The sequence below is a fragment of the Epinephelus moara genome, chromosome 12, assembly GCF_006386435.1.
Source record: "Epinephelus moara isolate mb chromosome 12, YSFRI_EMoa_1.0, whole genome shotgun sequence".
Taxonomy (NCBI): Eukaryota; Metazoa; Chordata; class Actinopteri; order Perciformes; family Serranidae; genus Epinephelus; species Epinephelus moara.
The window spans coordinates 32088433-32099567 of NC_065517.1; the positions used below are offsets into that span (position 1 = coordinate 32088433).

General features: G+C 40.0%; 2 protein-coding genes across 3 annotated transcripts in view; one reads left to right on the forward strand and one right to left on the reverse strand.

The window, feature by feature from the left end:
• The first annotated feature begins 1665 nt into the window (after positions 1-1665).
• mrps18a (mitochondrial ribosomal protein S18A) lies at positions 1666-6696 on the forward strand. Its single transcript, XM_050058726.1, has 6 exons — positions 1666-1857; positions 2666-2697; positions 3723-3827; positions 3918-4041; positions 6022-6094; positions 6194-6696. Exons 1-6 carry the CDS (start codon positions 1710-1712, stop codon positions 6336-6338), a joined length of 627 nt encoding a protein of 208 aa, XP_049914683.1. The 5' UTR covers positions 1666-1709; the 3' UTR covers positions 6339-6696.
• An 82-nt stretch (positions 6697-6778) lies between these two features.
• The window catches only part of rsph9 (radial spoke head component 9), a 10485-nt gene continuing 6128 nt past the window's right edge, over positions 6779-11135 (reverse strand). For both annotated transcript variants that reach the window (XM_050058725.1, XM_050058724.1), the window contains one exon: positions 6779-7078. In XM_050058725.1, coding sequence (XP_049914682.1) covers positions 6918-7078 — 161 coding nt within the window. In that variant the 3' untranslated portion in view covers positions 6779-6917. The remainder of the gene's footprint in view (positions 7079-11135) is intronic.

Consider the following 11135-nt stretch of genomic DNA (forward strand, 5'->3'; position numbering starts at 1 on the left):
GCTGGAAGTCAGAAAACTATATATAAAAAAAGGTTACAGCCTGAACCACCTAGATTTCTATGAAATTATGAAGGCTTAGATGTAACGGAGAATCTGACCTTTTCTTTCAAGCTGCAAGTAGCAGATTTCAGACATATTTGCTTAAATGGAAACAATACTTCAGCACTGCTGAACCTGGCTATTAAATTTCATATATATTTTATTTAAGGGTGCAATAATTAAATATAAGTTCCCAACTGCTGTCACTTAAAGAAAATGTGATTTTTTTTTTCTCCATATCCCAGTCTGTCCCCAACATCTCCTTAACTGCTTTTCTCCCCTTTATTTGCTTGTGTTTGTGTGTTTTTTCTTTTTTGAATTTGTTGCCTTCCTGTTTATCTATTTATTGGTTGATTGTATGTTTTATTTTGTTTAGAGTTTCCTTTTTTGAGCTCATATATTTGCAAAAATATACAAAGAGTAATGATGAGAATGGTCTGTGGTTTACAAACAGGATGTCCTTTTTCTCAGTTTCTCTCAATAAAAACTATTTGTGGCATTTTCATATTTCTATGATATTGTTTGGAAAATTGAGAGATCCCTTGGGGACAAATGGAAACAGGAGGGTTTTAATCTTATCCATAAATGTGTGCAATTGTAGGAGGCTACGTCTTCGATTTATCATACAGCTCTAATTTGCACGTTCCAGAGATGTAATTAAACTAAACAGGGACTTCTGCAGATCTATTGTTCCAGCCTGCCTTGGCTTTCTTAATGCTTCCTTTATGCACACAGATGAGGCCATGAGATAGATCCTGAAAAACAGCAAACACAAACATGACTGGACAATGGCACAGTGTTCTCATGATAACACTATCGAACATCAGGCTGTCCTCTCTGAGGCTCTTTGTCTGGCCGCGGAGAATCTACCTGTATCCTCTCGTTTCTGCAACAAAAGTTTGGCATGTTCCTACACTGCTCCTCCAGGTGCCTCTCGTACTTTCATCTGATGAACGCGGCATGAATTGAGCTAAGAGCGGCGGCCCTATCTTTGTTATGAACTCTGCAGAAAGCAACACAAGGATGAAAGCATCTGCAGGATCCACTGATACATGCTGCAGTTTTAGGATTTATTTTCCCCTGCACTGGCACGTTATGGTCCTTGCAAACAAACACAGTCTAATTTTACACTGATCTCTCTCTGGGATTTTAAACTCTGTGATCTTGATGTTACTTTCACCTTTTCCTGGGAGTTCTCCCTTTGGTGGAGATAGGATAGATATTATTCAACATGCCATGTGTTCATTGCTTTCCCCCTTGTGTTTAATTATATTTGATTTTGTGCTGCTATTTGTTTGTGGCTCATTGTAGATTAATTAGATTTAGGCTAGATCTTGGCTCATAATATGTCCTTTGAGGCTGAGCTTTTGATAAAGGATCAAAAAGCCTAGTTATAAATATATTTATCTGAGGACTATTTGAAGTGGAATTTCCTGTCGGCCATGCAGCCATTTTTATTTTTTATCAAGCCACAAACACATGTCACACACAAACATGAGGGCAATTTAAGTTGATTTGTGCAGTTGTGTAACCTACTTTCTGTTGGAATGAGACTTCTATTGGTCTTCACCATAGACTGTAGTAAGAGCTCCTCACCGGGGGTGTCGCTGTGTTTATTCTCGCGAGATTACCAAACAGGAAGCGAAGAAGGCGAAGGTCAGGAATCAAACATGGCAGCTCGCTGTATGTTGAGGTCTGTGTGGACCTCGTTTGCAGGCTTAAACCTAGGTGCCACAGCCTCCAAGGTGACGCTTCAACAGAGGATAAATGTTCCCCAGCTATCAGCTTTAACTATTCAGAGCCGAGGGATCCGCCAAGGTGAGCATTATCTGTAACGGCTAAGATGTTAGCATCAGTGTTAGCTAGCTAACGTTTTAGCCCACCAATGCTAGCTAGCTAACGTTCATCATCAAGTCTCCTGTAATGTCGTATTTTATCTAGTTTGCTTACTGTTACGTTTTTCTAATAGATATGTTATATGTGATGGTGGCAGTATATATGTTATTGTTATTTGTAATAATAATGTGTTTTGAAAAAGAAAACATGTTGACGTTAGCTAACGTTAGCTTAGCATGTTAGCGTAAATACAATAACAGTGATTGAAGGAATGTCAGCAGAGATATTTCACTTCAGAAAGACCTGCGTTCAGCTCCAAATAAATACCGACTTGCTTTATCGGAAGAGCAGCAACCATCGTGAAAAACTAACGTTAAATTCAGCTGTTAGTAGAAGATATATGTCCATTGAGGCTGTCTTCCCTCTTGACATCTTGTCGTGTAACTAAATGTATTTGATGCCTCCTGCTCCTGACTTTAAATGTCCTTAAATCTGCTGTTCATGTTTTTAAATATTCATACACTGCTGAATAGACTCTTTGGTTATATTTCATACTAAACAAATGTATATGACACTTAATAACTCAAAGTTAGCCTCACTTAATCACACTTTGAGTCAAAATCATTGTTAACACTGTTGTTCCCTTGTTGTCAAGCTCATTGTAAGTAGGCTAATGATTGTATCAGATGTCACATCAGCTCAAAATGTACAAACATTAAAAAGGCAGTAAGGAAAAATAGGTATTACATTTATGATGAAGGCCTAACATCATTTTATGTCTGTTTCACAGTGGTGGTGACGAAGGAGGGTAAAACAACAACGGTAAGTGACACCATACTCTGATGTGAAACTGATAATTATAACGTACATGTATTCTATCTTTTGGAGTTTTTTTTTCGTTGGTAGATATATAAAGCCCTTTACCAGTTTTATCTGGGTTAAGTACACAGTGTTCTGATGTTTAAGCACTTAGAGATGCACGATAATATCAACACGTCACCAGTATCGTGTTTAAATCGGCCAACATGCTTTTTCTTAATTTACACAATTAATTAATATTACATACACTAAAAAGTATTGTATTTCATGTCTCCATCTGCTGGTGGGCCATCACGATATGTATGCATAATATGATGTTAATTGTACCACAGAAGAGACTTGTCGATCGATAAAATTATGAGGGGGAAAAAGTGGATATATCGGTATTGGCCAAATAAATCGTTACATAACGGCATATTGGATATCAGCAAAATAATGAATATCATGCATCCCTCTAAGCACTATGAAATAAAACATGAAACTTTATTAATTGTGGCATTTTACTGAATTCTGAACTAGTGATGAGCAGAAATATATATGTATATTTATTGTATTTCTCAAATTCCTGATTGCTTTGACTTGTATTGCGCAATATGAGGCTGTTGACTAGAGAAACAAATTAAAAGGTAAATAGAGCAAAATATACCATATTGTTATAATGTGGATGTTTCAATAACAAAAACAACAACACTGTGCAATACATGAAAATCACCAGTGATCCATCATCAAAATAAAAATGGGTAGTATGTGTGCAGTTGGTATTTTTTATCTAGTTGGAGAAATGTACTTATCAAAATGTGCAATTATACACATCATTGACATTTCAAAGGTGTCATCTTAGCATCAAGATTACATCATTGCAGTACAGAGCATAGCAGCATGACATGCGGAGGCACAGCTCTATGACCAACAGTTACAGTTAGCTAGGGTAGTTGGACAGAGGGATTATGCATTCTCTTACTGCACATGTAAATATAAACTTGACAAGGAACCTTCCATAACTTTGTATTTCACTAACTGTCTGTCAGGTTGAAGGAAAAATACTGGACATTCCAGCAGCACCAGAGCCTCCAAACCCCGAAGCCAAGTGTCCCATCTACAGATGGAACCTGCAGCACAAATATAACTACATGGTAAATGCCTCCACCAACATGTGCTGACCTGACGTTATGGAAAGTATCAGCTGTTTATTGTGTCTGGTTTTCTTTCTCTTTTATTCCCAGGATGTCTTGTTGCTTAGTCAGTTCATCAGGTCAGATGGAGGGATGTTGCCGAAGAGAGTCACTGGTCTCTGTCCACAGGAGCATCGCAAAATTGCCATCTGTGTTCAGATGGCTCACAGAGCAGGTTAGTGTCACTGTACGCCCCTTGTTTGTGTTTTTAATAGTTAATAATTTCCACCTCTGCATTTTAATTATATTGATTCAGGCATTTAAAAAGGGTGAATTAATCAACTTTTTTTTGTTTTTTTAATAGCAGACCAAAGTGCTGTAACTAAATTTTGTCCGCCTGTCATGATGCTGGGTATAACTGATTTTTCAGGGCTGCGATCCTTACATTTAAGACTCAGGAAATGTGTTGCATTTCTGCTTGATTATTGACCGAAATGCTTGTATGATTATCAAATCTGTCAACAGTTGTCCTTTAATTGGTTAATTGACATAGTTTCAGCACTGTTGATTTTAAAGACATTGAGCACGGTTACATGCGCACAATAATCAGATAACTGGTAATAATCAGGTAATGGTAATAATCCGATTTGACGCGTTTACATGCACTTCAATAATCTGATAATCAGAAAACCTGGTTTACATGATTCAGTCCTTCAGTTGGATTTCTCCCCAAGTACATGACATAAAACTCAAACTTCCTGTTACAGTAGGTACTCATATCCTTGAAAAACCTCGAAAAGTACGCAAGTCATATATTTGCAAAATAAAGCACTCATCATGCTGACAGCTTATATTCTTACAGTACTGTTTGTTTTTATCATTAACAAATACATGTGAGAGCATTCTAATGTGTAGTTTATCAATGTGGAGCCAATTTTACATACTTTGGGTAGATTCGGAGTAAAAGTACTGCAAAGTGCAATATACAAGTGTATTGTATATAAACTTGTCACACAAAGTGCATAACATAAAAGTAAGATAAAATAAAAGTGACAATTTAAACACTGAGAATATAAAAATATATTATTTTCTGTCAAATCTTTATCTGAAAGGAAACAAAAACTGTCAGATTAACGTAGTGGAGTAGAAAGTACAATATTTCCCTCTAAAATGTAGCGGAGTGGGAGTATAAAATAGCAAAACCCGAAAGAAACCAGATTAAAGGGTATACATGCACCGAATAATCTGACTATTGGGGAAAAAGCTAGATGTGTTTATCTGATTTCTCATAATCAGATAATGGCTTTTATCTGATAAAGCCTATCGGATTATGCTGTTTACATGACCACTTGATAATCAAGTAACTCCAGAAATCAGATAATGATCGGTTTATTAGTGTGCATGTAAACGCGCTCACTGTTACCCTTTCACTTAAACTGTGAGAAAACAGACAATAAGGCTGGTAAACGTGTTGATGAGTTGGTTCAACTGTGCTAGTTCCTTGGATTAGTGTGAAACTTAAAGCTGCAGTTGGTAACTTGTATGAAAGTAACGTTTTGTCCTGTTAGCTAAAACTGTCACTACGTCCATACAGCAGTACATGAGACAGATAATCTGAAAAAAATCATGTCCCTCCTTGTTGCGCTTGGCATTGGCTAGAATTCACCACACAAACTTAAACAACCAGTCAGAGCCGAGGGTTTTCTCATCTCCGATTTTTTTTTGAAACCCATTTTAGTGTACTGTTTAGCTGTAAAGTGAGAACGTTTGGTACGGCCAGTGGGCAGTGCCTGGTTTTCGTTTGACTGTTGTAAATATGGCAGCTGGGTCACAAATGTTCTCATTTTACAGCTAAACAGTTTACTAAAATATGTTTCTGAGGTAAAAAAAATAGGCGACGCAGTAACAAAATCTTGATTCATATTTGATCAGCACTGCCTCGTTCAACAGTTTGACCAGTTCATGAACAGGGATTGAAAGCTGTGTTAGAGACACCTCTGCTCTGATTGGTTGCTTTCGTTCACGTGCGGTGGATTCTAGCAAATGCCATTAAAGGTACTACGAGGAGGTAAATAAACATGATTTTTTTTTTCATAGGTTATGTGTTTAATGTATTACTGTCAGGATATAGTGACAGTTACAGCAAATATGACAACTTTCTGTTGGACCTTTAAATGAAGTACATAATTGTGACTTTTGTTTCTCTGTGTTTCAGGTCTGCTCCCCGACCACAGACCCAAACTTCCAGAGGGCCACGTCCCAAAGAAGCCCAAACAAAAACTTAACAGGTAATACATACGCGTCTTCTTAAATAAGTTTCTCATCATCATCTATTATTAACACCAGAGCCAGTGCAATTGATCTACCAACCATTTTCTGTTGTACAGATACTTGACTCGCTGGTCCGTTAACTCCGTGAAACCCATCTACAAAAAGGGACTAAAGTGGTGTAAGAAGCGCATGGCTGTTGGTCACCCAGTACTCCAGAGCAATGTGCGTTACGGTGTCAAACCCTTAAACGTGAAACACTGAAGGACAGGAAGTCTGATGTATCAGTGCAGCAGCTGGACAAGAGTGGGCGGAACCTTTCTATCTGAGGACGCACTTTCAGCTGGGTTGTCATCCCACTCTGGGAAAAAGGCCTAAAAGCTTCATCCATCTGTATTTATTCTTCCCTCTTGTTTATGAAGCTGCGCTCAACCTTTTAATGCTCGGCTCCACCCAGAACCATCTATCCTGTCCGCTGGTTTTCAAAAAGCCCTTGAAGTGAACTCGCTGACGAGCGACTGTGAGTAACAACTGGGTCAGTGTCACAGTTTTCAAAGTAGGTGGTATATTGACTGTGTAAACTCAAGGCAACACAGATGTGCAAATAAAATGTGTGTGTTTACTTCTGTGTCTCAGCGTGTGTTTACTGTATAGGATTAGCTTTTATACATCAGATCAAAAAGCTTGTAGACACAAACTACATAACTGTACCTCTTTAGTTTATTTGTTATAAGACAACATAAACAAAAAGTCCTGCAATATGTTACACAGAGTACATTTTAAGGGTTGATGTGAACATAGACATGAGAATTTCATAGCTTGAAATAAGTGTAAGATGTCTCTTTATATCATGAAGGGAAGGTCCAAATTCTTGGTCCCGTCACCGATGTAGATGTAACCGTGCTGTGGCGTCATTGGCATGTGGTAGAAGGTCAGGCCAAGCCACAACAGGCTGCGAAGCACGCACACTTTGCTGGCATATTCAAACTGAAGGCTCCAGGATCCTACACACAAACAAAGAAAGGTCGCTGTAAACTATGCATGTTAACTGCAGGAAGCTGGAGGAGATAATGACACGCACATCACGTGGGTGCAAGACTATCAAAGAACAGCCTACGTCAAGGGAAGAAGTGACTCCTGCACACCTACTCCATGCCACAAATGTTTAACCGAGACCACGTTTAGATGCTACTTAGATGTTCATTGAGTCGAAATGTTTGAAAAGTTGAAACCACACTTAAAATGCACAACAGGCTCTGTGATGGCAGCTGTGGTTAACCATGTAAATCACTCAGGGTGGTAAAATAGATGACAATAAACAATTCAGTAAAATACAGAGGGAAAAACAGTAGTACAAAGGCTGCACTTCTGTTTTTCGCTGTTTCATCACTACTACAAATGCAGCTGTAGCCAGTATCTCACTATCACTATCATCATTCATATTTTAAGAAGCTATAAATTATATTCAGCCACAAAATAAACCTGAAAAGCTGGAAATCAGAACAAAAGTACAGAGAGTTGTTGCATAGAGATGATACACCGTTTCATCTAGTTGCATTGGTGTGAACCGGCAGGTTTTTAGAAGGGCACATTGCATGTAGCTGCCTGTTGCAACTCCTCTCTTCTCGAATCTTTGGTCTGAACTGAGCTTTTAAGGAACAGTGTGTAAGATTCAGGGGGGTTTAGTGGCATCTATCGGTGAGGATTGCAGATTGAAACCAGCTGAAACTTCTCTCAGTTGGGATTCCTTAAGTGTTGTTTGTGCAGGAGGTTTTTAACAGAAGCCAAATTATCTCCAGAGGTCTCTTCTTCTCCTAAACAAATAGAACAGGAGATTTAAACCTGTACAAACACTAAATAAAGCAGTTTCATGTTAAAATACGTTCTCAGCATGTCACAGAAAGGCCGCCACCCCAGCACCTGCTAATATGTGCTCATCTATTTCCTCTGATAACTTATTGTGTGTTCAGCTTATTCCTGACGCAGATGTCCTGGAAGTTTTTACTGGAAGCCAAATTATCTGCAGAGGTCAATTCTTCTCCAAAACAAACAGGCCTAGTGATTTAAACCAGTAAAAACACTTAATAAAGCAGTTCTGTGTCACATGGCAGTGTTTTTCCAACAACGTTTGGCACGTTAGAGACGGGCCGCTAGCCTAGAACCTGCTAATGATCGCTCACCTTTTTCCCCTGATAACTTAAGATCCAGATGTTCAATATCCGCAGAGTTCTCCTCCGCTCCAAACCAAACAAACCAGGTGATTAAAACCAGTAAAAACACTGAATACAGAAGTTTTATGTTAAAAAAAATCAATGTTTTCCAATGCTCTTATCGCAGAGGGGCTTCTAACTATGGTGGCAGACGTGTTAAGTTTGTCTGTTTGGGGCTACTGTAGAACCTGGCAGTGCAACATGGTGATCTCAGCAGATTGTTTTCAGGTGATTATACACTAAAAACAGTTATTGTATTATATCCCATTTAGGTCAAATTCCAGTTAGGAAAAAATCCCAACCAAGTTGCCACATCATTAACTGGAATTGAAACAGAGATAATCTTTGGAGTCCAAGAAAATTATAGTCTACACATGCTTGAGGCAGCCAAGGGATGCTTCTATAAATCAAGCCCTTGTGCCTTTGATATCTTCAGTCTAACCTGTTTCCCAATAATTTAGGGTGTGACCATGAACCCGGGATCCTGGGAACCAAGGAGCAAGAATTGGATTTGCCAGTATGTAAACATAAAAAGCCCTTTGATTGATGCTATTACACAAAGGAAGACGATTCAGACAAATTAGACGATTGTTAAACCACTTTTTTGTCTTTGAAGTGATCTGGCAAAGCATGAATCAACAAGAAGTAGAAACATGTTTGGCGCCTAACTGTATTACTGCGGGAGGAGAAACCTGCAGCCATAAATCAGGAGTTGGAAACAGTTTGCAGGAGTGTTGTGGAAAAGAGGGGAAGCCCAACTCAGGGTCTCAGAGGAAAGCACCTGTCTTTTAGAGGAGATACATCATACCGCATTTTCCACACAGCCCCGGTTTGAAAATTGTTAACTCATTCCTCCTTTTCAGCGTGCGATCTGCCGCTGAGCCGGCTGCAGCGAGTGTGGCGCGGAGACAGCTGGGTAATGTCGGCTGAGGTGATGACACCGCTGACATCCGTATCAACTCGAGGAACACACACAAACATATACACATGTGGAAGCCCTCTTAAATCGGACATCTGTTGTGTGTTAGTTCACAGGCGCTAAACATTTCTTTTCTTTCACACACATGCGTCTACTTCACCTACATTGACTGTGACCTCGAGTTCATCTGGCTGAAACCTCCAAACTATTCATATTATTTTCACAGTATCCATGTTCGCTATTGTTTGCCACTTGGGTTTGATTTTTCCAGCATGTGTAGTGCCGTTCAGCAGCCCAGATGTCTGAGCTTCCCACCAGGATTTGAATACGCAAACCTGAGAGACTCATCATCATAACAAGCTTTCAACTGCATTACTACACGATATATTTGACCCACCCCCCAAAAAAAAGAAAGGCCGTACAGAATACAGGGGAATAGGCCTTTTTCACAGAAGACATTTTGACATGTCACAGTAGGAAAAAACTGGTAAAAAATGAAATGAATGACAGCTGAATTCCATTTAGCTGTTTTGATTTCAGGATCTCATGCATGCTCACTGTCACACTCACTGGGACTCTTGAAGAGAAAAGAACCATCGTTGGTGTCATTAGTAACACCTCAGCTTTTCCAACTATGACAGGTCAAAATGTCTGCTGTGATAAAGGTCTAGTACCCTCCTCAAGAAAGAATTAACAACTTCATCGTCTTTGAATGTTGAAAAATTTAACCGCAACACTTTGGTTTTTGCTCCCATTTTTCAAACGAGATCTACAACTTTTTTCATTCTCTCAAATTTTGGTCACATATTTCTTAAAATCCGTGTTAGCACTTCTCTAAGATAATCCGTCCACCTGACCTGTGATTAAACAGCATTATTACTACCCAGGTGTGCCTTGGGATGGTCACAATAAAAGGCCACTCTAACATATGCAGTTTGATCACAACACAATGACACAGATGTCGCGAGTTTTGTGCGAGCGTGCCGTTGGCATGCTGATTGTAAGAAGGTCCACCAGAGCTGTTCATGTCACGAGCCGTCTCCAGTATCGTTTCTGAGAATTTGGCAGTACATCCTAACGCCCTCACAACCTTAGGATCTCCACATCCTGCGTCTTCACCTGGGAGATTGTCTGAGACCAGCCACCCAAACAGCTGATGCAATAGGCTTGCAAAATCGAAGAACTTCTGTACAAACTGTCGGAAACCGTCTCAGGGGAGCTCATCTGCATGCAGATCGTCCTCACCAGGGTCTTGACCTGTCAGCAGTTTGTCGACTCGTACCCGACTTCAGCGAGCAACTGCTCAAGTTAGAAGGCGTCTGGTACTTTGGAGAAGAGTTCTCTTTACAGATGAATCCCAGTTTACACTGTACTAGGCAGATGGCGCCTAAGGGTGAACGGAATGCTGATGTCGTAAACAGACAGCCTCATGGTGGCAGTGGGATTATGGTATGGGCTGGCATTAGCTACGGACAACAAAAACAGGTGCATTTTATTGATGGCAGTTTGAATGCACAGAGATACCGTGACGAGATCGTCAGACACATTGTCACGCCACTCAGCTGCCGCCATGACCTCATGTTGCAGCAAGATAATGCACGGCCCCATGTTGCAAGGAGCTGTGCACAATTCCCAGAAGCTAAAAACATTCCAGCTCTTCTATGGCCTTCATATTCACCAGACATGTCACCTGCGGAGCATGTTTGGGATGCTCTGGATCAGTGTGTACAGCACCGTGCTCCAGTTCCTGCCAATATCCAGCAACTTCACACAGCCCACAGGAGATGTGTCGTACTGCTTGTAACACCGTCCTGACCCAACAGCATTGCTGTGGAAACACTGGGCCCTAACTAACTACTGGAACTACTGTTAGCTCTCTTGATACTAGGCTGACCAAACGTCCTCTTTTGCCCGGACATGTCCACTTTTCAC